This window comes from Orbicella franksi, chromosome 7, assembly GCF_964199315.1.
Source record: "Orbicella franksi chromosome 7, jaOrbFran1.1, whole genome shotgun sequence".
Taxonomy (NCBI): Eukaryota; Metazoa; Cnidaria; class Anthozoa; order Scleractinia; family Merulinidae; genus Orbicella; species Orbicella franksi.
This window is the reverse complement of record NC_138151.1, coordinates 8700397-8727216: the sequence shown is the minus strand read 5'-3', so window position 1 is coordinate 8727216 and position 26820 is coordinate 8700397. Positions and strand designations below refer to the sequence as shown.

General features: G+C 38.1%; 2 protein-coding genes across 4 annotated transcripts; one reads left to right on the top strand and one right to left on the bottom strand.

Moving 5' to 3' along the window:
• Window positions 1-2455: 2455 nt before the first annotated feature.
• Window positions 2456-15684, bottom strand: LOC145493378 (diphosphoinositol polyphosphate phosphohydrolase 1-like). 2 transcript variants are annotated; one of them, XM_081472837.1, is made up of 5 exons: window positions 15542-15684; window positions 5900-6010; window positions 5713-5757; window positions 5526-5598; window positions 2456-3208 (listed from the first exon to the last, which is right to left on the bottom strand). In XM_081472837.1, the coding sequence occupies exons 1-5, from the start codon at window positions 15680-15682 to the stop codon at window positions 3108-3110; spliced, it is 471 nt and encodes a 156-aa protein (XP_081328963.1). In that variant the 5' UTR covers window positions 15683-15684; the 3' UTR covers window positions 2456-3107. The 2 variants fall into 2 exon arrangements, with proteins under 2 accessions (XP_081328963.1, XP_081328964.1); XM_081472838.1 differs by lacking the exon at window positions 15542-15684 and adding an exon at window positions 6105-6656.
• Window positions 15685-15894: 210 nt separating this feature from the next.
• LOC145493326 (inositol hexakisphosphate kinase 1-like) lies at window positions 15895-25700 on the top strand. Of its 2 annotated transcripts, XM_081472770.1 has the most exons (7): window positions 15895-16081; window positions 19623-19845; window positions 19965-20053; window positions 21193-21264; window positions 21937-22026; window positions 22688-22863; window positions 23490-25700. In XM_081472770.1, exons 1-7 carry the CDS (start codon window positions 15895-15897, stop codon window positions 24063-24065), a joined length of 1413 nt encoding a protein of 470 aa, XP_081328896.1. In that variant the 3' UTR covers window positions 24066-25700. The 2 variants fall into 2 exon arrangements, with proteins under 2 accessions (XP_081328896.1, XP_081328897.1); XM_081472771.1 differs by lacking the exon at window positions 21193-21264.
• The last annotated feature ends 1120 nt before the right edge of the window (window positions 25701-26820 follow it).

The window sequence follows — 26820 nt, the reverse complement described above, 5'->3', positions numbered from 1 at the left end:
TCCATGTCACAATAACTTAAGCACACAAGTTAGAATGAATGACTATGTAACAAATAATGGGCCAGATTCACAAAGGCCATCAAGGTTAAGACGTCTCGTAAGTATCATTCAAATACAAAAGCCTGCTGTTATGAAACAACGCTGAGGACACATCTTAACTAATGAGAGGTTCGTGAATCTGGCCCCAGGTCAATAAATTATTGAGAAGTTAATAATATAATCTGAATCTTCTACTAACAAAACTTCAGACAGAATATCTTATTTACATGTCATAAATCTGGCAAAAATAATTAGTTGATACTCAGAAACTGAGAAAATAACATCCACAACATGATGGAATTAATAGGAACTGTTTTCATTTGAGAAAAACTGTTGCCACAATAAAAGAAACTCAGCCATGCAGTCACACAGCACAGAGACCAGGGACAACTAGGATAATAGACTTCACAGTAAATTAATAACTACTTAATATTAACTGAGAGTAAGAAAATAAGTTAAGGGTAATTTTCCATCTGAAAATCATGTTTTTTATTTATATTAAGATTGTTATTCATTCAATCACTGAAACATGCCAACCAATAACGCACACACTAATTCGTAACTTATTAACAAAAACTGAAAAACATTTACTTATTTTAATTTACTGTTTTTACTGCTAAACACTTTTTTAGATACTATTACACTAATTGCTGTTCAACACACCAAAATAGTGTCCTTCTCACAATACATAATAATAATATATATAAACTTAACCTTTAAAGCCCTAACAAGATTGTTCTCCAGAAAAATACTTAGAATACCTTCAAACTTTGACATGTCATGACGGTAAAAGTAGTAAAAAGAAAAACAAAACTGTCATACAAAAATCAAATTTTTCTCACTAATAATCTACAAGACTCTTCTGGCAACAAGAATACAGTGGAAGCTCTCTTAACAGACACTCTTGTAAGCAGACAGCTCTACTAACAACTGCCTTCACAAAATCCAGTTTGAACTCCCATACAAACTCTGCATTTACCGGCTCGCTGGCAGCAAGTATGTGTAAATGCAGTTATCACCATTATCGCGGCACTGCACAAGGCAAAAGAAAAAACATAACCAAAAATGATTTGCAGGTATTTTTGCATTCCCTTACAACACTAGTGGCCATGTACAAGAACTATTCTCTTAAGTGGCCAGCTCCAGTTATGGACAGCTTTTTAGCATCACAAGGGTGTCTGCTTATGAGGGCTTCCACTGTATTACTGATGTACACACATTAGGGCTTGAAGGGTCACAACTGCAGGATACAGGTTAATAAACCCGATTAACTTCCCATTGGTTTCTGCATACAATATATCTGGATGTATCTTTGATATTGCATGCTGTTTCTGTCATCAAAGTGTCATATTAAAACTGTCAAATTGAATATGCCACAAACTTCTGAAAATCACCTGCCACTGAGCAAGCTTCTAATTTGTTCCAAAAACGGTTATTTAATTCAGAAGGGGAGGACTTTTTGCTGGATCAATTTTTCCTATCTCAAAACATATTCTAAGGTTTCCAAAACAGAGTAATACAAATAGGAATAATCTGCAGCAAAGTTCCTGCACAAAACCAAAAAGCAATTTCTACATCATATCACAGGACGTAAACTACACACTTGCGAACCCTCCCACCTAAGGCATGAGTCTGTTGCCTGCGAGTCAAAACTTCAATCACACAGCTATGGTCTGATTTATCCAACTTAGTTGAAAATTTGAACTTTTACAACCTTAACTGACACATTTACAAAAGATATGTAAATTAGAACTAATGCAAGAATAGACTCCTTCAATTCTCCAATTTTAAAAGAAAAACATTAATGGTGACAACATTATGTTGGCCAAACACATCCCAGGATTGTGACTAGGTAATATTTGAAATGTCTTCACAAATCTTCGAATGAAATTTGGATATGGTTAGGTTGTCTTCAGAACTCCCAGTGCATCCATGCTAAAAGTCTCATGCCTTTGACTCAGGTAAGGTTGGTAGGTATAAAAATTATATATTAGACACAAGTGTTTTAAAGTGTATATGACACAATTTTTTTCCCACTGATTCTGGTTGTTAATAATGTTAGAAAAACAGTTGTAAAGTTTTTAGATCATGGAAATATTTTGAAACCAGTTTTTTTCATTCAAAATACGCACTACTTTCATGTTGAAATTGTCCCACAGATCACGCGGCCAAAATGTCACATGATTTACACCTGTGACGTCACTGTGTTTGACAAACAAACAAGTCACTTGATATCACCAAATTAAACAGAATGGGTTGAAAATTAGCGTTACTAGCTAGTAAATCACTCGCACATTTGAAGCCATGTGCAAGAGAAATGACAAGGCAGCTTCCCGTGACAGCAATGTCATCAAACACTGTGACGTCACAAACACAATTCTCGACCACAGTTTCCCAGGACACTTTTATAGGGAAATTGGCATTTTCAAAACATTATTCATTTATCACATATATCAAGGAAGGAAAATACTTTTCTGTCATATACACTTTAATGGAAAATACACCGCTCGTAAAATTCATACAAAACTACATCCAGGACGCAGGTGGCATTTTTTCCATATCCTCACTGGTGAGATATTGATGACGTCAGTTCTTGCTTTCTCACAGCCAGTTGTGCAAACAGTTACTTTGTCCATATAATAAAAAGAAAATTACACAGTGGCTTGAAGATATGAATTTTATTTTAATAGCTTGCTGGGCTCATTCATAAAACATTGTTCTTATCACTCAAAAATAAAATTCATATCTTTGCACTGCCGTGTAATATCCTCTGTTTAACAGCTAGAGCCAATAAAAATGTAAAAATGCAAAAATGCACATGGAGTTAATTTTCTTTTTCAAGGCGGGATTAATGAACAGCCATTTCCTCTTTCTCAGCCGCTTTTCCAGACATTTGCAGTAGTTTTCATCTATGACAGCTTATATATGCAAGTCAGATATGACACTTTATCTAAGGCATGAGTGCTGTATATAACATTTAAACACTCACTATATTTTAAACAAGGCACTCTGCTATTTTACGTTACATCTACCAGGACAAACCAGCTTTTCTGGTTGAAGATGATGTGTCACCTGCCACTGCAAGCTTTATCCAGGTATTTCTGCTGATATGGCTTGGCTTCTAACATGTTCTTTGCCTTTTCCACTGGAAACCAAGACCTAGTGCGGTCTGTGTCAAAAGGGAAAGGAGAAAAAATATATATATTATTATTTGATAAGCTATCAATAGATACACAACTAAGTCACATAAGTAACTCCACACCAAACCAAAAATGTCAATACAGGGTTTTAGCTAAAAAAAATAGTATGCCCGCTGAGATTTTCATTGTTTTGTTTACCTCACTGAGTGAAGTTTTTCTACCACAGCAGTTTGAACTGTGCATTCAAGGTTGTGCTGTATCTCCTTGAGTTATTTTCAGCAGGTACAGGCAAGTTCAGTTTAAATCACAGACTAAGGATGATAGTGTGCATTGATTTTTTTTTTTTTTCCGCGATGCCTTATATTGTTCATAGTAAGGCCTTGCGCGTCCCTTAGCACAGCAAGGACAGATGATGTTCATAGTAAAAAAAGGAAAACCTTGCAGAACTGACTTGCCAATAACTTCTTCACTAACCATAATGCATCATTTGCTGGCCTGTACAAAAATCTTTACCACTAATAATATTTCCATAATGATCACAATGTCATTACCAATTTTTTTTTTTTCCGAAACTACTTTAAAAAGCAAACTGGTTTTCACATGAAGTCATAAATTACACACATATAACACCAGGGCTAGGAAAAAAACTTGTCTTCCTGCTCACCGTTCAGACAAGCAACTGTCAAATTTTGCTTGCCCAGCACAGTTTTAAACAATATTATTACTTGCTTACTTTGAAATCATTATTTACTTAGCACCCAGCTTGAATGGGTTTGTCTGTCAGGAAAGTAAGCATGACAAGCCAACAGCCAACTGTCCCCCACCCCCTTCCACGAAAATCTAGCTGCCTTAAACATTACTTCTTTTAGGGTTGCCCTGCAACACTCCATAAAACACCAAATTGATGGCAAATACAATGTATGTGTACATTTATATGCTGATTTCACACACATTCATTCCGAGAAGTTATGTTTTAAACATAATACTCAGTAATAAAATTTTAACACCTGGGTTTATTTCTATGTTTAAAAGCACAACAAAGTCACCCTTAGAAACACACACCTCCAATATTTCATAGATTAACGCCTCAATAAATCCTTAATGTGACCTTTTCTTCCTTCAGAAACTTTTTAATATCCTCATTTGTAGACTTTCTCAAAATAAAAACATTTGTGTCCAAAACAAATTGCAAGTTATTTTCCTTACATGTGGTAGCTTGTAATTGAAAAACGTTAGCAGCATTTAATGTCCCTAAGGGGTTTAGAGTAAGTAAATAACAATTAACTTGGCTTAATATATCTCTATCTCCATTTTGCAGAGGAATCAACATATTACAATTATTTTCTTCAAAGACCAGCTTGTCTGAGATGAAGCAGCTTGATATTTTGGGTTGTCAAATTTTAACAGAACTGTTTATCATGATTGGACAAAAAAACAACAACAAAATGTGCCACATTTCTATAAATAAATTTGCCAAATGCACGAAACTAACTCACTCAAACTGAAGCTGATTGGCACTACATAAACAATAAAATCCTTCTGAGAACTGATTTTGAATTTTGGAAATTAGCAGCGAAGATGTAGCCTCTAAGCTGAACTGTCATAGACATAAGCATGCTGGATTTCCACATGTGACTTAAAATATTTTGTCAACATCTTTTTTTGCCATCACAGACTTGAAAACAACGTTTCATCAAGGTCCATGTCCCGTGAGGGGTCTCCAACTCGTTAATAATGAATAACCCCTTCCTAAAAATCTAGCCCAAAACATGTCTTATTTTCAGTGTTGATCTTTGTTCTGTGAAACAAAAATACCTCATTTCACCACTGTGGGCATAAAGGGATTACAGATTGACAAAGAAGGACCTTAGCTATTGATGACAGAAATTAATACTGTCAAAGTATTTTCACTCCTTTAAAATTCATGACCGAGAGACAAGCCGTTTTAAATTCTGTTATTAAAACATCCATGGGCATCTAATATGTCGCCAAAGCCACATTTACAGTTACGTTACGATAATTGCAAAATAGAAAACCAAAGTGGAGCTTAGACTTTGGCCTTTACCTTTTGCAGATTTCAAAACAAGAGTGAATTCGACGCAGGCTTGGGTTTCGAGAGTTCACGCAAGGAAAAGGTCTGATCGTATCAAGTGTGACCGAAAGCTCACTGAGAGAAGAAACACTGAAGGCTACTACTTATAAATTCACCGACTAAAATACACAACTCGTAATTAAAGCAATTTTACTACTTTGTTGACGTACTAAAGCTCTTCTACATGAACGTTCGTAATATCTGCTCCCCATACAGAACTTTTATCAATATATTCCATAATGGCATTCACAAACCTTCTTCCCATGTTTCGAGCATTTCTGTTACAATTAAGACATAAACAGAGGTTCGGGTTTGATTTACATCGTTCTGAAAAGAAAATGATCAAATCGTAAACGGATGAGCACAAGTTTCTGAAAGTAAACACTTGAACAGTAGCAGACTTCAGAAGACACTACAAGCTAAACACAGTAGAATACAGACCTGAAATTCGCCAAGAAAACGTCCTAGTTTACCCCGAACTCCAGCCTACGAATAGAAGAAACACAAAAGTGAAAAAACAAATAAAGCACAGGTAGTCGTCTGTCTCAACCTAGCGAAACGAATGCACCCTTTTGTTTAGTTGAACAAGCTTGTGTGTAAAACAAAACAGCTCTAGTCTGTTACTAACTTCTTCCTCAACTTCCCGAATGGCAGCTTCACTCGATTCTTCGCCAGGCTCAACCCCTCCTGAAGGCACAATCCACCTACCAGGATGCCGACAACTCGAAACTAACAACACCTACGAAGAACAAACATACACGCCACATTAGCAAATCGAACCGCAGCAAAAGTCGACCGGCCATGTGCAACTAAACGGGAAATGTTGTCAAAACCTCTTTCTCCTGTTCGGTTTTAAAGCAGATACAGCCAGCTCGTCTCGTGTATCCATCTTTATCCTTCGTTCTGATACTGTTTGTCCGGTTCTTTATCATTCTCTCGGGTAAAAAGCGATAGAAAAACGAGAAAATTGCGCTCGGTTAGCCAGGAGAAAGCACGAGCACCCTCGTCGCCATGACAAGACTGCTGAAGAATCGCGGAGGGCCGCTGGCTTTGTAATCAAAACTGTTGCATTGTGGGATATTTCAGTCCCTGACTTGACGAAAAGGTATTATGCAGACGAGTTCCTGAGATATTTTTAAAATTTGTTCTCAAAAATAGCGAAATTCAACTGTGCCTATTTCCAAAGACCTGATATATATTCAATATCCATAAATCCGTGACTGATTCAGTTTGATTTAATACTTATTCTCTTACAAAACATTTTACATGTTTTAATATTTGTTGGGTTGAAGTAATTATTTTGAAATTCAATTGGCGCACGCGATCAGGTCGTGATTTGTAACGTGACATGATATTGCCCGCCTCAGGAAAACATCAGTGTATCAAATAAAACTTGGTTTTGTCTGATATGGTGTGTTTCGCTTGTAATTTTACATACGGGAGTGTCCAGTTTTTGCATCTAGAATATTCCAGACCATACTAAAGACAGGGTTTTCGGACGGTTTTAGAAGTTTCCACTGCAATTTTTTTTTTAATGATTGGACTGCCCTCAACCCATTCAACGAATATTCACAATGTCGCGAGAAATTATGCCCAGCAACCGATTCGTGGCACTATGGAACGTTAGTCTTAATGGCGACGCGGGCCTTAGAGGAACAAGATACGGAGGTAGGCCTGACTTCAGATTGATGTCACGCAAAGACACTATGTATAGGTACAATACGTGGCGATGGTGTGTCGATTGCAGGGGAGCGGATTGAGGTGGAGGAAGAGTTCACCAAGCTCGAGAACAAGTTGTGAGTAAGACGGGAGGAACTGATGAGAACATCCAGGCACGCATCGAGAAGGCGAGACAAGCGTTCTAGACATGGCCGCGGTCTACGGCACTACAATCTTTTTTTTTTTTTTTTTTTTTTTTTCATTTATCCATTTATTTGTTCACATACAGAATAACATACAAAAAAGCTACATAATTACTTACATTAAAATACCTAAAACAGGTTTAACAACAAACGATAAAACTAGTGGTAACAATAAACAAATAAAAATAAATAAATAAAAGGCGACTCCTCTGCCCGGTTTTTAGTTTTTTAAATATTATCCAATAACTACGTACTTGATATAGTAATTTTATTAACAACAATTACTAATAATTAATAATTAATCATAGATACAATTAAGAAATAAGCAGTGCAGAAAAATTTCCGAGATAAGTAATTTAAATTAAAAATGTTGGTGGTATGTCTAACTCTCAATTGCACTTTGGCCTTGGTTCGCTTGCAGAAAGTAGATAGATGGCTTTTATGGTACCGTGATGTTGAGAAGTGGAAGTAAAGGATTCCATTTCTTAGAAACTATATCGAGGTTGTTGGACTCTATGCGAAACTGCGATTTTAGGGAAAACTTAGAGGTGTCCGGTCTCAGACCCAGATATATGGCGGTGTGACGGCACTACAATCTTGTTTTTATAAGAATACTGTTTTCCGGCCGAGGCTGAATATTCTTATTTTTCTGCCGATTTTAGGCTGAAAATATTCTTGCCAAAATTCTTAGATTAAAGCGTATGACATTTCTGTTTTCGAATGCATTTGGTGTCTGGATGGTGATAAAGTGATTTTGGAGTCAGCATGCAGGCATTTAAGGAGGGGGGTGAATAGGTTTTCGGATCGACGGATTTGGCCTTAAAAAGCGCAGGGATTGTGGATTTTTACCATAAATCGAGTGGATTCGCGGATTTTGAAAACACAGTGAATTGTGGTTAAGTTGTGAATTTTGGCTCGGATTCCGGATTGTGCCTGTCTTGATGTTCGGATCTTGGATGGGTCCTAAACAGGAGCCCATGATCATGGGCTCCTGGCCGTAAACGAAATTTGGATCATAGATCTTTCTTCAGCCTTGATCGTTATATTAATGAGTTCATCCAAATTATTTCTTTTTTCGAACGAAGCTCATTTAAACGCAGGTGTGAGACAGTTGTTGGAATTGTACATCAAGCATGTTGCCCTCTTTACTATTTATGTGGAATTAAACATTGGCGTTAACATTTAGCAGTTGACCTTTGAACTTTTACACTTCTGTTTCCGGATGTAGTTGTGGTTTCGAATTTGAACAAAAATATTGGTGGATCGACGGATTTGGCGAAACAAAGGCACGGATCGGAAGATTTGCATACCCCTATTTACCCCCCCCCCCCCCCTCTTAAAGACCGATAAGAGACACATAACTACTTACCGAAATGTTATTAGCGTCGAACGCTGATGTTTGTGTTCTTTTTTGACTAGAGAGAAGGAAGAATTTAGAGAAAAGAAGAAATTTCTACCGTCTCGTTAAAAACATATAATTGTATTGTATTTAAAAATAAACACACAAAATTATATTCTTTTCAAAATCTCAGCCTTGGGTTTATTCTTAAAATATTCTTAAAATTTCGGACATTTTAGCCTCGATATTCTTATAAAATATATCCTTATAGAAAAAAAGAGAGTGTAACAACCGAGAGTATAAAGTTGAGGGTGTTTGGATCAAATGTAAGGACGGTGCTCTTTGATGTTGTTCTGAAGGCTTACCAAGGGACTGAAGCAAAAGTTGCAGGTGTTTATCGACAAGGACCTGACGAAAATCCTGCGGATTTGGTGGCCTAGAAGAATCCGTAATGAGAAGCTATGGAACCAAGCAGGGTAGCGACTGATAGAGGGGGAGATAAGACAGAAAGCTTGGAGTTGGATTGGTTACACCCTGAGAAGACCGAGCGGACACGTAGACAAGTGGACCCTGGGGTGGAACACACAGGGAAAGCGCAAGAGAGGAGGACCCCATCACACCTCGAGGCGCAACAGAAGGACAGAGTTGGAGGAGAGACCGCTTACGTGGCATGAGGCAAAAGGCACTTCACAAAACAGATGGCGAGCGCTGGTTCAGAAGACCTAGGTCCCAACAGGAATGAAGAGGACTAAGTAAGTAAGTCTTATATTACTCTCAAAATCGCTCCTTCAAATGTACAAATTCCTCTGCTCGGGTTTACATCGTAGGTTAGAGTTATTTTAGAGTTATAAAGATTCTGTAGAGATTTTCATTTTCCATTGTCTTTCTTTTGTGTTAAACGGGGGGGGGGGGGGAGGGTGGCGTGAGAGTCGGACGTAAGGTTAAAGTAAAAAGTGAAGACTCCAGTTCAGGATCCGCGCACGAATTCCAAACATATGGCCTCGTTCCTAGGACGCTATATTTTGCCACAATCGATTCCTTTTGGGAAGGAAGTATATAAGTCCTTTTGGAAAGGAAGTATATGCTTTGTGAAAGAAGTATATCCGAAAGTTCCAAAACGGCAATAGTTCAGTCGAACCCAGGTTACGGATATAACATAAGACTGATTTACAAGTGGATCGGAGCAGTCGATCGAACACGCGAGGCGAAAATCACATCGCGCGAGGAGATGTGACGCGCAAGCTAAGGGTGACTTCCACGCGCCCTCGCGTGTTCACTCACCCGTATAACGAATGGAACAATGTGGGACCTCTCGAAATCTAGCAGAAAGTCGTAGTCTGCCTAACTGATGTGATTATTCGGAGAAAATCATAATCAATAGTTAAGTATAATATGAGCTGAGACTTAAGTGACTTTTCCGCCCAAGAAAACGACGGGCGCAGACACAGACTACATGACAGGTATGGAACTCAGCCCTCTCGATCCGAAATTTAATGCACTTACTTTATCAGCCTACCTTACCTCTTCGAGAATCACAACCGACAGCGAAATTTACTTCCACTGAAGTCCTATATATTGCATTCAGCTCCAAACCGTAAAGAGACCAACAAAACTTCCAATGAGAATGACCAGAGCCCAGTACGGTAGGGTGTTAGTTTCAAACGCTTAGCTGTAAGCCAGTTAAAGGAGCGATTCTTAATGGCTGCTATTTGCAGTATTCAAAGTGTCCCGGGCTTCATTTCCGGGAGTTCCGTCCATCTCGGCCGATAATCCCTGTACTTTTGGCTTTACTTTTGGCAACATTTCTTAACAATGATTTTGAACTGATTTTCCTTGTAAAATGAATTTTCTTAGCCTTTTGTTTTCTTTTTCGAAGCGATAAGGCCAAAGTACACATACCGCTAAATTGCGCACGCTTCTTGGGTTGCACACGGGGTCAGTCCAAAAACCAGATTTCAACAAACACGAGGATATCTTGATGGGGCTCAACTGACAGCTGAGAATTGGTCGGAAAGTTAAATTTTAGCAGCCGAGAACACGCGTACTTTACTATCGATCTACACCTGAGATCAGCAAAATTTACTAATAGCTGGAAAATGGGCTGAAACTCTAACTGAATGCTGAGAAATCTAGCACTTCCCATCCAGGCCCCCGATCACGAATTGATAGTAATACTGGTCACGTGCCTATCACGTTGACGTTGTAAGAACGGAAACGAATTCCCGGTCAAGGCCTGGGAAAAAGCCGTAAAATAAATCGCCTTTACAAACTGCTCCTGGGGCTCCAAGGCGCGAGGATGGTTAATAATAAATGAACCAGAAAAAAAAATGACAGAAAAATTGAACCTCATTAAAAACTAGCCAAAAAAAGCATTAACCCTTTGTTCGATGCTAATAGCATTTCTGCAAGAAGTCATGTGGGTCATGCCAGGCTTGGCTCCAAAATTACTTCAACGACCGGCCATAGTCGAACCGAAATGTCCTGCCCAAGAATACTTTCAGCCCGAAATCGGAAGAAAAATAAGTCAGAATAATCAGCCTGGGACAGAAAAACAATTTTCTTATTAAAAAAGTGTAGTCCAATGTTGATAGGACTACACTTTTTTTTTTTACCTTACCTTTCACCCAATGTTGATAGCTACCGGAACAAAGTCCGAAGTTAACGACTGAGAAGTCTGCAAACTGGGATGTTGACAACTGTGAACTGTAGGATGAGTTTCTAATTTAAATTTGGATACTGATTTTTACATACTGATTTTTACATACTGATTTTTATATACATTTGATTTTTGGCGGAGATGGAGCACTTCGGTAACTATTTAGTTCCTGGAAGTCTTCGTATTTCGTGCAGTCTACAAACGTGTAATGTTGATAATAATAGGGCAAACGCTACGCTAGGCTCTGAGGATCTTATGAAGCGGAAGGTAAAATTCGGAATTCTGCCGACAAGTTTTGGTAAGAGTTTCTTATCCCTCTTTAATTTTCTCCCTAGCTTACTTGACGACACTGAAGTTAGAACTTTCTGGAGAAGAAGATGAAAACATTCCGTGACGATTTACCTGTTTTTGCTCTCTCTTCGCCGCTCAAGCTAAGAGAACTGCCAGTTTACACCGTAATTAACCGCATCTTTATTTCGCTCCGCCGAAGCAGACTGGTTCCCAGTCTCCACTTATTTGTTACCCTGAGGTGATAAAAGACTGGTTAGGGTTGCGGGGTATCCTGGGAAGAATGAAAAATGGATAAAGGATTAGTCTTCCCTTGATGCAATGCGTTGTCATCCATTCTTTCTCGATTCTAGGAGCGAGTCTGTCGAAACACTAAATTTTACCATCGATAAAAGGAAATAACAGAAATACTCATATGAAGGCGAATATTATTGAAAAGCCGTTATATTTGAACGTAAAATTCATCCATTTTAGACGTGCCTAATTACCTTGTTGACATATTTATTACAGGTTGATTACAAGACGGTGGGTCAGCGGCATCAACAGAAGTGGACAGGTTTGCTCCCCAGACCGCTCGCCGATTATTTAGCGAACCTGTTCACCGCCGTCCTTCCTGAGTACCGGCCCAACCCCTGTTTGGTCTTACCGATATCAGATAAGGACAAGACTGATTAACAAGCATAGTAGCAGTTGTGGTGAGACCCGTATTTCTAATTTGTTAAAATTAAAGTTTGAGGTGAAATTACGATGAAACAAACCCAAAGGAAATGCCTTTTGGTTCGAGTTATCGTGAGGTAAGGGCACATGGGAAATTTCTACTCGCAAGCTAGCTAAGACCTTGTTATGCGTCAAAATGCCTTTCTCTCGACTATGTACGTTTTTTTTAACATTTTTCGTTAAATATCAAGAGCGATCTCAATCAGCGCTGCTTCAGAAGCAACGTCTGCTCACAATGGAAACCACGAACACTCTTTCGTGATTTTCAAACCATGTTTTGGCCGTCTGAACGCCCACTAATTTCCAATTGTTCAGTGGACAAGCAGTTCAGTGATTTCCGCAGCACTTGTCCTAGCTGTCAGTAATGTTACCAAAATGTCCTTCAGTTTTGAGAGCCGATCCTCTCTAGACACAGGAAATAACAAATTTTGTCGACTAGCCAATTTTTATTTCTTGCCCGAAACCATTTCCACTATGCGGTTTGTCAAATCTGTCAACAAAAGTAAATAGCATTGACTTGAAGGAATAATAGCTTTTATCGATGGTTAGTGATTCACAAGTTTAGCAGACAATTTTGTTTGCCTAGTCAGTTTTGTCCAGTTTTTACCCGGGACAAATTCTGTCCGCGGTTCCATTAGTCTCGACTGACAAAATTTTTCCGACAAACCATAAGCGTAGGTGGTCTTAAATATACGGGGTTTCGTTTTCGCTCAGTGGCGCAGAATCGGCCCGAAAGCAATCGTAAATTGCATTAATTTTCCGTGACTCTTCCGTTGTTCCGTTGCCGTGAAGTGGTGGGGTACTCAAACTGGCTATCTAGACACAAACTGGCATCACCTACACGGTAAGTCTCACGGGCTTGTACGGCCTATATTAGACTTGTCAGTGATTTTTAATCTTGAGGTAAGTTGCTCTACACCTGTCACCAACAGAATCACGTCCAGAATTGTGAAAGGTTTTTCGGAAAAGTATATCCAAAGTGCGGCAAACCTGGCTAAATTTTGTGCAAAGGCATTATTGTAGACTGGCTTGTGTAGAAATATTCCGAAATCATTGAGTTGTTGAATTGTTCCAAGTGTGTCGCAGTACGAAATTCAAAAACTTTCAGTGAATTTTAGCCGTCTCCAAAGCAACCACAGGACACGGCTAAAATTGAGGCTAACTCTGTCAAATGAGGGCGCAACGAAGTCAGACCCACACGCGATGAAGGAAAAAATTTTAGCACACATGAAAAGACTTCTCCATTTCGCATTGGAGCCAGAACGATTTTTTGAAGAACTGAAGATTTTGTGGTTGCCGTACTAATACAGCAAAAGCGACCAAGCAGTAGTAGGAATAATCACTATGTAAGAACTTTATTCACTAAAATAATCACTCTGAATAACGCGAACTTACTTTGAATATATAACCGCCCTATTTTGGACCCAAAATATGAAACAATAGCTAATTCCCTTAAAAGTTCGCCCTCTTCCGTTTCCTACACCCCCAAATTTCCGAAATCTCTGGAACACTTAACTGAAAATAATGGTTTTGTTGCGATAAAAATATTTGAAATAATCAGTTGCAAGCCCATTGGCTGTGCACTTGCTTCAGTAACACATTTCTGTAAAACCCTTGGAAATGTGTCGTAAATGTGTCCACTGTTTTCAAATAAATGATTATTAAAAATATTCTGGTGTCATTGAATGTGACACTTGGCTGTTATGACTGTTTGGCGAGACTATTAAATTGCAATTTAGTTTTCGTTGCCGGTCAGAAATTAGGCCGAGAGGCCGATGGAGAAATAAAGCACAAATTCGAATATTTCCAATTATTCCGTTCCCAGGTTATGTTGGGACGAGTTAGCTGTCACTCCACTGTCACTCTTGTGTCCCACCTCCCCACCCCACTCCCACGCAGGGGAGAAACCGACTCAGTTCGCTCTCATTGTTGTTAGGATTGTTGTTAAAAGATCTTTGTTTTTATTCTGTAATATATAAATACAGATGTTTATGTCCCTTTGAAGCACTATTTCCTTCCAAACAAACTTTTTTTGCCATAGATCGTCGAATGCGATAGTTTGATTTCGAGGCGGTCTTTTGGCAAATTCGTGCACTAAATCGTTTTCCTTTTGCATTTATTTACTGCACTTAACAAATCGCTGTGATGTCTAAACAATAATGAAGGTAATTTCACAGCAAAAGATTAAAATATTTTTCATTCTTGTCAAGTGGAGGTCACTTAAGTCCTTTTAAAATATCTTTACGTCCTATGACGCGAGAATTTAAGACATTTTAAGAGTAGTTTAATCAACTTTCTAGTGAACTGTGAACACTTGAAGATATTGCTAAAGAAGGAGATCCATTGAAATACGGCTTTACTAGCTCGCATTTTTGTGACATACTGGGTACAATTTTACTCTTGGTTAATAACGGTTCCTTATCTCAGGCTAGTAGAAGAAAGTGCCACGGGGTTTCGCTCCATCAGTTCACGGTTATTATTATAATTGACTGTGACACTTTAAAAAGTTCCCAACTCTTTCAAAAGCTGCTTTGTTACAAACTCTTAAGAACGTCAAAAAATTGGTTTCCAGATCTGGTGCTGTTCAAAGCTGCTGGTTCAGAGTCTAAGACTGAATATACATATTCACGAGAAAAAATGTGTCAAGGCCTGAATGTTTGGAACTATTCCAAACAACACTCTTCACTCAACCGCAGGACGCTAGCGCTGTCAGTAGTTATACACGCAATCTTGGAAACGTACATGTAAAATGGATTTTTGTACTTCAGCGCATACTTTTGTTTAGAATTTTTGTTTGTGGATAAGTATTAATTTAAAATCACAGCTGCTCTACTTACAATCGAGCACGATCCGTCCCCGTCAAAATTCTTACTTAGCTTGGAGGCTAAGGGAAAATAAAAATTTCAATTTTTTTAGCGGCGAAGCCTCGATCGTGACGGGGAAAAAAAAACAGATGATGTTGCTTCTATAAGATTTTATAGCTTTCCAAAGACTTATGTAGGTAGTCACTGGCGTGAGCTTGGAGCCTGCGCTTCTCTAATAACCTAATGTACTCTTTGCGCCGGCTTGGCCGGTTTTGAGCGTCGCAGACATTTTTCTCATTCCGAACTCAGTTTCCGCAGGCATCGCAGCTCGACTTGTGAACAACTCTCCTGTGTTGGTGTAATTAGAATAGAGGAGGAGAATTTTCGGTTCACTGCCTAGCACGCGATAAAGTAGCCACTAATAACTCAGTTGCAAGCATTGAAGTATTAAATCGTTGTGGTACTTGAGGCTGGTAAAGAATTATAGCATAGCTAATACTGTGCTAATAGATGATTTAGCTTCTAATTCTACTGTTTTATAACTTGCAAATAAGAGTTAGGTCTCTTATAGTCTGCATAACTTCTTATTTCCTTATTTACTTGCCGTTGGGTTGATATGTCCGGGGCTTGCAGTAATCGACTCCAGGTCGGCACCCCTGAGGGGCGGACAGCCGGCCTTATTACGACGTTGACCAATCAATTTAGAGCATTGATAATCACGTGGATACTGACTTAGTGACGTCATGATGAAAGGGAGGGCTTGAGAGAAAAAATTTTGTTGCTCCTCAATAATGACATGTCGAAATCCCGTGACAGTAGAAAGGGAAATTGTTCTTTGTGGCGTTTCCTTGCCTCCTTTACTGAATTTTAAAAGCGATTACCTGGTTTATAAAGAACAGACAATTTTCTCGGTAGTAGTTTTGTGTTAATTGTGTCTTTTCAAGGGAGAAAGAGCTTATGGCGGTTATGCCGGTTACGAAACGAGATTTTGTCCCTTTGGAACCGTTCGTTCACCAAGTTGGAGGGCATTCCTCCATGATGAAATTTGACGATGTTTCAGTTTGCAAGCCCTTAAATCAACGAGAGCATCGCTTTTACGAAGAGCTGCCATCAGAGATGCACCCATTTACACCGGAATATCGAGGTAAGACTGATAATCTCTTGTTTAATTTTTCGCATTTTTTAGTCGCGATCGTTGTACGTAGTTTTAAGTGTCCAACGTTTGCAATTTCATCATACCTTTTGTCAGTCATCGTCCCTTTCTTAAGGATTTTGCGCTGTTTATGCTTTTCTGCTATGCTTGTCCGGTTGAAATCGGTTAAGCTTATCGTTCAGAAAATTCATTCTTCTTTATACGACAGCTTTGCGAAGACACTCTAGTCACGTCGAATTTAGTGATATGACACTGTCGCGTCGAATCCAACAGTGAAAAATTGAATATAAAGCCTAGATTTTGATTATCTGGGGATCGCGAGAGATTAGAAACAACAACGTGGGTTATAAGCCGAATGTGCAACCGTGTTATTTCGCCGGCGTTGCCATCAATGTTTTCTTTTCTCAAGGACGGCCAGTCTGCATTTTGTTGTTTTGATTTGGGTCGTTGTCTGTCTTGTTTTCCTGTCAACATCGCTCGATGCAGGACACCCGGCGTTTATTTTGCAACGTGATACACCGTTCGCCGACTCGCATGGTCTCCTATAAATCCAATTTTGTGTTTGCCTGCGATTTGAAACGAAACGTTTTTGCCCCACGTCGTGGTGAAGTTGTGAAGTTAAATGACGAAGCAGTTAGCCATTAGCAAAGAACAATATTATGGTGCATCGATTTTGCATTCAACCATAACGAAAGTATCAATATTGGCCTTATATAATGAACAATTCTTTTCGGCGTTGTTTTTACGCGAAATTGTTTCGATCTCGTTTGGCATTGTTGTGAAAATGTCCTCATATATATTTTAGTGCTGGCTTCACACATTTCATACTGAATATTGTAACAAAGATAACATGCAAGATATTTTGTGATCAAATTCGATTTTAATGCAGCTGATTTTGTTGTTATTTTTCCCACATCTTTCTTGCCCTCGTTAAGATACTAGAGAAAGATTTTTCAGCTTCATTTTTATGTGTTTGCGAATGTCCTCCTTTGGAAAAAGTACAAATTTGCTAATATTAATATTTGCTAGTAAACTTTGGTTTCACTTGTTTTTTCTTCTCCTTCACTTAGCTATAAATAGGAACTGCCCAGTTGGAGCAGAACATAATATCATTTTGTGGTATCTTGCATTGCAGGATTTCCGAAAAACTTCTGAAAATTTAATATGTGACCAGATATAATGGATTTAATAACAGCCTTTGAACAGATTCAAGTAGTGCTTAAAAATGTTATTGATTGCAGGAAGTTGCCTTTAGTTTAATATTCTTTTTTGGATTGGGTCGTTTTGATGTTTTAAGCTGCGTCATCCTTTTTGACATTAATGTGAAATTCCCACACCATCATTGTCAGGGCCATAGCTAGAAATGTCCATGGTTAAATTCTCTTCATACGTATTTACGGTAATTATGATGACTATAAACAACAAGTGCCTCGGTTTGCCTGTGACTAGCTATGGCCCTGACTGTAATTTGGACTATGATTGCCCCATTTGTAACATGAGGAATTGATTGTCAGGCCCCTCTTGATGTCAGTGTCAGCTTGTTCTGCATTTAGTCAAACCTGATGCTGAGCCATGCAAAAAAAACCCTGTTTGTCAGCCATTTATGATAGAGAGTGCTGGACAGTCAAGTTTGTTTGTTTGTTTGTGTTTTTTCAGGTGGACACTGTTGTTGTTTCATATATCGTTCTGAATAACAGTAGCACAGTTTCACCCTTATGTAAAACATAATCGAACTAAGTGAAAAGCACCAGTTACATTCAAACAGGTCAAGTGTTTGTTTCAATATGCAAGTTCCATAGTCATTAAAATTCATCAGATTTTCAGATGTGTTCGGACATGTAATTACAGACACCAGTGATAGGAAAATCCATTGGTTCATTTTGAAAAAAGAGCATTAGAGAGAGAAAAGCAGAAACAAAACCTAGCAAATTCCAATGTTCGTGAAAATCAAGCTGTGCGAAAGTTGTTATCCCAATCAAAATTCACCCATCAAATTGAGTCCCATTTTGAATATTAATAATAATAATAATTTCCATAACTCCAATTCCCAGAGCTCCAATATTGAACTCTTCATCTGAGGGGCAGAAGTGTGAAAGGAAGTTCAATTTTCATATTGTGCTCTAGAAAGGAACACTCCTCTGTTTACCATGAAAAGAGATGAATGTGATCATAGAGTTTCCAGGCTATCAATAATTTGGAAGTTTTAAGAGGTTTTGGTCATTTCATATACGCAGCTGGATCCTAGAGTGGTCTCTCCCCTCTACCCTCTCCCTCCTGACCCATTTTGTTAGAGCTACATGCATAGTTTCAGGATTATGTAGAATTTCTTAAGATAATAGATAATCGCTCATAGGTTTTTCCCTGATTCCAGAGCTGCAAATAACAGTCGGTCATTGGACATTGGCTGACCAAAATTCGCTTATGTTCGACAAAATCCCAACTGTGGTCGCACATGATGTCCTGACAACTTTTTTACCCTAAATCATCTTACAGTAAGGAGGAATAAAAATCTACCTTGAGTAAATCTTACTTTTCTTGGTGATGTCCAAACACAATTTGTTTTGTCCGATCAAGGTGGTGTCTTAGTTGGATATATGTCCTTTCAAGAGAAAACAATTATTTGCAGCACTGTGGTTCATCACTAATTCACTTGTCTGCCATTAAAACATGTGAACAGTAGTTTTGACCTTGAAGTCCATACAGAAAAGAATGAGAGTTGATGTTTTTTCTAGTACTGTAGAATAATTATTAACTTTACCCATTCTAATACTTGGAAAGTATGTGACTGATATTGAAGAATTCTGTTTGGCTGAATTTAGTTATTAGCCCTCTTGGAGTTAGCTTCTCTTTGAATTCTGTAATGTATTTTCTGTAGCATACTGTAAGTTTGTATGTAATGCGTGGATACGTAAACTGTAGATAAGGCTGTTTTGTAACGGTAGTATTATTTTAATTGTAATTGTTTGAGCTATTATAAAAAAAAAAACATAAAAATAAAATAAATAAATATTAGCGCTCACCGCAACTGGCCTTACTTGACTTAAGTATAACTGTGATATACATAACTTACATGTGTGGACCTGGGTAGCTATGTATTTTGTAAGGAAAATGGAGTTTAAGTCACCACAGCAGTGACACTGAGGATAGTGTTGATAAAGAAAAAGCTGAATTTTTGTTTAATCTATGAATCTTGCAATACTGCAGAGTTATTACTGTCTATTCTATTAGTCTATTACTATCCAAGTTATCTCAAAACTGAACATCTTGAATAGCATTAAATTCACAAAAGAAATTTGGTACATGTTCTCCAGGATACACAAAATGTGGACATTCCATGTTAACTTGTTGTTCTGCAGAGAATGGCAAACAATTGTATCAATTTCTTTCTTTCAGGCTTTAATTTCACAGCTGCTTAAGTTGTGTATACAACTGCGATGACCATTCATGTCATTCATTCAAGATTTATAACACACATGCACAGCCATTGTATAAGCTCTCTTTTTTAGAAGCTCTCTCTTGATTTTTCTTTTAGGGGTGGTTTATGTGAGCTTTAAAGAAGACGAGGATGGTTACATTCATCTGACTGCTCATCCAGACAAGTTGGCCTTAGAATGTCAGAATAAAGAAGGTTCATCTAAATACAGTTGTAACTCTAGTTCTGACAGTGACAGCAGTGGGGAAGACTTGTTAGGGTCACCGCAAAGGAGGTCTCGACGGATTGGTTTTGTTGAAACAGTGGATAAAGGTCCACACAGGTATGTGTGCAAGCTGTGTAATCTTGATTAGGAATGAACTTCTCACGATAACTTGTTTTCCATAGGATGTACTGGTCAGTAAAACTTAATGAAGAAATTATGTTTTTGTTTCCATTTAGAGTACGACTTCGGAGTGGAAAGCTAGAATTAGTGAGCAGTAGAAAGGATGGTTTATTTGATGCTGGAGATATGCCAGAACATTCTGCAGGTGTGTAGGACTGCCTTTATATAGAGTACAGTGGAATCCTGTTAATCCGATTACCAACTTGTCACTAAAGTCCTGTTATTAACTGACTGTTATACAGCAAGGCTGTGGTCTAACAAAAATTACAAGGAGCCCAAAGGTTCCTAACCATGTAATATCCTGGGTGCCTAGCGCTCATTTTAAGCTTATTTGAAAGAAGTAAGTTTTTCCAGTCGCCTGTGTCAACCGGGCACTTCTAGAGCACAGCCCTGTACAGTGACAAAGTCAAAGGAAAGGAGGGTTCTACTGTACATGTATTGATGAGGACTGCGTCAAACATTCCAGATGTTTTTTTCTTGCCCATGCCAGCAAATATGTATTTGGGATTTGCAAGGATGGTTTACACTTATCATAGAATATGGCGTAAGAAAAGAGCAAGTTCCCGACTGAAATCTCTTGAACTTGGAATTTCAAAGAAACTAACAAAAAAAGGAACTTGATTCATACATTTTAATGCTTGTCCAAACTGGAAATGTTCAGCGACCAAACATCATCAAACATTGTTTGGTGACCAAACATGCTGATGTTGAAGTGAGTGGTCAAACGGTTAAAACATGTGTGATCAAACACAGATCAAACTATGGATACAAGCCGCAGTCTGAGCACGCGTTGTACGCATGCGCGTGCCAAACATGTTTGATACGGCTGTCCAAATGAACAAAACATTGCCCATCAAACACGAGAACAAAAGAAATGTTTTAAGTTGTTTGATCAAATGTTTAGTGGTCTTCAAATTTTATCAAACACGACCAAACAAGATCAAACATGATCAAACAGCACCAAACAAGGTGGCCAAACAGTAAAATGTTTGGGCACCAAACAATGTTTGATAGTGTTTGGTTCCGAAACATTTCCCGTTTGGACAAGCCTTAGGCCTTTATGCAGTAAATTATGTTTAGCTGTAATTTGGAAAACACCATAGATTTGTCCACGTATGTAATATTATTATACCTCATTGTAACACCAATACCAACCATTCAAGCTTACTTTGCAAGTCCCAAATTCATTTGCTGTTGTAAAAGCGATGTAAAATCCCTTGTCATATGGGCTTCAGGGTAGGGATTGCTGGTTGTGGAACAAACCATGTGTTATTACTTCTCTAGATAATGCCTCCCACGGGTGGCCTGAGATTGGGAACTGCACAAGCTCCTATGCCAGATGGAACAACACTTATGGTACTTGATGTGTGCTAAATGATACTAATTTGCCTTGTTTGAATTTACAGTCGACAACATTGTACCATACTTAAAGCACACCTCCTAACTGACTGAGCTAAGAGTTAGCACACGTAGATGTGCTTTTACTGTTTGGGGCTGCGGGGAATTTCTTTGTTGCTCAAACTGTTGCATGTTGTACAAGTAATTCGTGCATGTATAATTTCATGCATTGGAGTATTTTCTCTCCTGATTCTTACATTTACTTGTTTTCATCCCTGTTTTCTTCTCATGCCTTCAAAACAGTACAACAAATGCTAGATTATTGCTTTAAGTTTGGTGTTTCCTATGGAGGTCAGGATGAGGAGATGTCCACTGTAGTCAGTTGAATCCTTTACAGTTGAACCCTGCTTTCTTGAACTTAGTTAACTCAAATTCCATGCTATCTTGAACCACACTATCTCAAATTCTCCTCCATCCCCATCCCTCCCACCATCCCCCGGATATGTTTTTCCAGTCATTTGCCTGCATGCATTTTTCATTTCCCTTAAGAATTTGAGATAACACGTGGGGTTCAACTGTTGGTTCAATGTTCTACCTCCAAGGTAGACATCTCCTGGCAGGCATTTAGCTAGAGCTTGAATTAAGAGGACTTACCACATGACTAATCATTAGTTTTTTGTTGCATTTTAGGAAGTGCAGGTGCAAACCCTTGGAGTTTGCATTGTCACAAAGAAGAGTTAAACAAAATGAGAGCGTTGGGTTCATCCTCTAAAACACATAGTATCCTTTTACTGCATGTGCCTCTGGAATTGTCACATCTTAACATCTTCATCTTAGACTTTGAGTTGTGTCACCTTGAACTTTTTAGCTGTATTGAAATTAACAATAATTAAGTCAATCAATCAGTCAACTTTGTTTAAAAAGGGTGATGATTTTATACTTCACTAAGACAGCTAAGAAGACCATATTTAACCCACAAATCAGCCAGTTACTCTATTTGGACCTCGCAGCACTTGTTGTCTTCTAGACCTTTGGTGAATGTTTTTGGAGAAAAGCGCTATCACTTGTTTAGGAAGATATGCAGTCGAACCTCCACTACCAGCCACCACTCAATAACAGCACTTTGATACAATGTCCATGATTTTTCTTCCCAACTGTCGGCCAAACTATTCACATTTCCATCATAAAAGCTCTGTACAAAAAGCACCTCTATAGCAATCAGTTTATACTGCCCCTGATGGCTGTCAAGAGTTTGACTTTCAAATCCAAGATCCTCAGATCCAAAAACAAACTGGAACTGACTGTTGGTGTGAGACATGCATTTCCCTATTACACAGGGCTAGCCATGTTTCCCTGGATGTAATCTTTGTGGCAAAATATCTCCCAAAGTTTTTTCATGTTATCACACGTCATCTTGTGTTTAAACCTTAACTCTGAGTAGAGTTTATTGTTTTGGAGAATGTGGCTTACCAATTTTCTAATCCTTGTATTCTGGACTTAAAAATGGGAACACGGCAACATGGAGATGACGCAACTGGTGAGAAGAGGGACAGACTAATGGCTAAAGTTGAAAAATCCACATCAAAAACACTTGGAATCAGGGCATGTGGTATGCAGGTAAAAAAATATACTTTCTTTGGTTTAAAGCATAATAATTATTTAATAATGGGTATAGTTGGTAGCACCGGCCCATTATCCCCCAGGGATTCTGGTTAAAATTCAAAGTCAAGTACTGTAGAAGGCAGCATTTATAAAGAGAGCCTGTAAAAATTCCTTGCGTGTGAAAAACATCAATTTTTTGGAAGTTACGGTCACCTAATGTTGACTTTTGCACATACCAGTGGAAATGCGCACTACTGAACTGAAGCCAGTGGAAAAACATTAGTAAAAGTTCTGTTTAATTTATGCTTGTGTGCAAAAAGGTAAACAGCAAATACTGATTATGAGTTCTAAATACCTGTTAGTTTCAGCTAAAACAGAAAAGACAAAGATACCTAGATGTTGTTATGTTTATAAATGTTGCAACTTACCTAGTTACAAAGCAAGTTTGAACAAGATTAGGACTTAAGTTTCAGATTGAGATTCAAACTTGTAACCTTTGCAAATGTGTATTTGCAACCAGTGTGTTTTTTATGTTATTGTTGTTTGTTAGTGATGTGTGTTACTTAATTTAATGATCTACATTGTATGCTGCAGTTTTATTGGTGCGCGTGTGGTCACCAAAAACATTCTCTTCTTTGCAGGTGTATAAGCAGAATTCAGGAAGGTTTATGTGCCGAAACAAATACTATGGATTAAAGTTGTGTGAAGAAGGTTTTAAGGAAGAACTCATTACTTTTCTTCACAATGGACAACAGTTTAGAACAGAGTTGATAGAACCTTTACTTCATAAGCTTCGAAAGCTTCACAAAGTTATAGAGAAGCAACACTCTTTTCGTTTTTACTCAAGCTCACTGCTCTTAATGTATGAAGGACACATTGATGAGACAACAAACAGTTGTTGCTGTTCTGCCAAAGAGCAAGAAAATGGTCGAAGCAAGCAGGATCAAGTTAGTCGCAATAACAGCTCAAGTCATTTGAACAAGAGTTGTCAGTGCCCCAGTCATCGTTGTAAGGTTGACGTGCGCATGATTGATTTTGCTCACACGACGCACAGTGGTTTCTCAGGGGATCGAACTCGAACTGGACCTGACACGGGTTATTTGTTTGGCTTAAGGAACCTGATAAGACTTCTAGATGAGATCCAAGAGAATTACCACAAATCTCCTGGTGAATTAGAAGAAGTAATAATTAATGCCGATAAAAGCCAAGTAAATTAAGGTATTTTATGACATAGAGGGTTTGTATCAAATGATGATAACAAAGTTGAATAAATGCTGTGCTAATATTTCTCTAGACAATGCACACAAACTTGTACTAGTAAAAGTGAAATCTTCTGCAATAATTTAGTTAGTCATATGGTTTTAATAAATTATCAGCTTGGGAAAACTGGCAAACAGGAAAAGTGAAAAAACAGCTTGATAAAATAGGTGTGATAAGTTCTTTGAGTATTTTAGTAGGTGTTTGAGGCCAACTTATAAAGGTGAATGTTAAATAATATGTACTGCAGTGGATTTGTCAGTATTTGCTCAAGGCATTGTTTAATAATTCCAAAGGGGTCTGGCCAAAAAAAGCTTGTCATAAATGACCAGGCAATTTGTCTGAATAAATGCAGTACATTAAGGTGCTAAGGTAATGCAGTACATGTTGGATTAAAACTGCATTATTCAAACATTATAAATAACAGGTTGCTAAGTCTATAATCAACATTTAGGTATGTCCCTCACAGTTGCAATTTTGTCATTTGTTATTCTCAATATTGTTTGGTGATTTATGAAGAAGTTCTGGGGGCTAAATTGTTAATGATCTTTCTTTTCTATGAAACTACAAAATGACAAAAGTTTAACCGTGTTATTTATGAATTTTGATTTACAAATATCCCCTAATTTGGAATGGAATCATACAGTGTGCAAGGGACTCCAAGTTACTTCATAAACAATATAAAATTGTCACTATAAATGTGATACCTCTTTCCTTTTTACAGTATCAAAATGTAGTTTTGTCTTTCCATCTATTCCATCTTGGTGGACTGAAAAGCCATCTGCACGTTCTCTTCAGAACCTTTTTGAGTCTGAGAATGGCCTTTTCACATTACTCTCCAGGTCATTTCATACAGTTTACGTTCTGGTAATCATATTAAATTAAAGAACTTAATTTAATTGAAAGGCTTCAATCCAAATGCTAGAAATTAACTTCACAATATAAATATAACGTCGTTTTACAAGGGCGTGGTGATATCTTGACAGCAGAAATTAAGCCAGAAATGGCTTTAGACTTGTGGTTGAGGTGGCTACGACACTTCTACTAAATACTCATGAAAAGCGAAGAAAATCAACAAAAGCTCGCGATAATGGTACAAAGTTCCAAATTTGTAAATTCACCGATATTTTCGCGATATGCACAAATACAAATTACCTATATTACAAAAACACAATTCAGATTAAAACTTGATATTCAAGGGTTTAACCGTAGCGCTCTTGTGATTAAAGCTTTTGACAATATTATGAATTATGGTGTTAGTGATAGTCACATTAATAGATAATAAATATAATTTTTAGTTGCTTGGTAGAGGGAGCTTAAACGGCAGCTTCAAGGAGCCGTGTTGTGCATTCTGTTGTATCGATAATTAAATCTGATGACTGACCGGGTTAATATTTAATAATTATTAAGTGGTCAAATTGAATTCCTTGTTTGGGGGTAAAATTTGTTTATAGTTTGGTTCGCATCGGGTTTGTTGCAATTCTTGTAAACCGAAAAAAATATATATTTTAAAACTTTCACAAAGAACTGTATTTAAGCCATGTAAATATGTATATTCCTAAAATTAAAGAAGACACTCGTCAAACACATTTAAATTAAGCATGTGTTGTTAATTTTATTTGGTTGTTACCCTCCGAAGAAATATGAAAACTCGGCTTTAGTTCTAAGGTTAGGCCTACCGTCCACACTATTCCGTCACGAAAAACAAACTGGAGGAATTTGAAAACGCCGTGTTTTTGTTTTCGGATGAACGGAACGGAGCTTTACGAAAAAGATGGTGTCACAATAAATCACGCGAATTCCTTGTTCTCAGGCTCTCGTCGCCAACCTCGTTCCCAGGCTCTCTCTCCTCTCAAATATAGAATGACCCTCTCGTTCCTCGATTTCCGCCGCTCTCTCGAGTCCGGCCTACTAGCGCAGGCTTCTTCCCGAACAGCGGCTGGTAATCAAGCCTATCCCGTTTTAACTGGTATCTTTTAGGAGTCAAATAAAGCTCGAGCCACACCCAGACTGGTCTCCTCTAGGGGTTTAATCCAATTTTCTCGACGAGCATTCTCGACCTCTTCATATGGTGCATGGTCTATACATTTCACAGTCAAGATAAATAGCTGTTTTCACCTCCTCCACGTTAATCGAACTTAGGGCTGCTATTTAAACCATCGGAAGAGAAAATGGAAAAGAAAGTAAAACAAACCAAAGTACAGATTATTGGTTCTGAAACCGTAACCAAGACTACAGTTGATTTTCCGGCTTTCAAAATATATCGGCTGTTGGTATTAATTGCTCCCTCTTATAAACACTTCGTGCATAAAAAAATAAGAAATCCAATTCATTGCTGACGTCTCTTTATGGAACTTTCTTATAGCAACGAGTTCATTGCGGTCATCAACGGTAATGCAATGTCGTCAAATAAACATGTTTGGGACAGGCGATTCACTAATACTCAAGTTCGTTGGAACGGTCCAGGTTCGACCCATTGTCTTTTTACTTTTAAAGAGCCTCTGTCAGGAGACTAAATGGTTACCACTTAGTTGATTAGTAACTTGAAGTTCGTAAAGGTAACTAAACTGCCATAGCACATTAAGGGCCCATTAACCGATCTTTTCGAGCCGTTGCTAAGGAAAATTTAGTCTTATATAACTTCATCATTTTTAGTTAGTTCAGAGTTATTTCATGTATTTCAACTTTTTCATGATTAGAAACACTGGTGATTAC

Bases quoted from the DNA above. Each gene is read 5' to 3' on its own strand.
- LOC145493378 (XM_081472837.1), bottom strand. From the start codon at position 15,682: ATGACGTCACTAAGTCAGTATCCACGTGATTATCAATGCTCTAAATTG. The intron at 6,011-15,541 runs GCAAGTAAATAA...TGTTCTTCGTAG, and splicing joins CCGGACATATCAACCCAACG to GTGTTGTTAGTTTCGAGTTG. The intron at 5,758-5,899 runs GTTAGTAACAGA...TTCTATTCGTAG, and splicing joins TTCGGGAAGTTGAGGAAGAA to GCTGGAGTTCGGGGTAAACT.
- LOC145493326 (XM_081472770.1), top strand. From the start codon at position 15,895: ATGGCGGTTATGCCGGTTACGAAACGAGATTTTGTCCCTTTGGAACCG. The intron at 16,082-19,622 runs GTAAGACTGATA...TTTTTCTTTTAG, and splicing joins ATTTACACCGGAATATCGAG to GGGTGGTTTATGTGAGCTTT. The intron at 22,864-23,489 runs GTAAAAAAATAT...TCTTCTTTGCAG, and splicing joins TCAGGGCATGTGGTATGCAG to GTGTATAAGCAGAATTCAGG.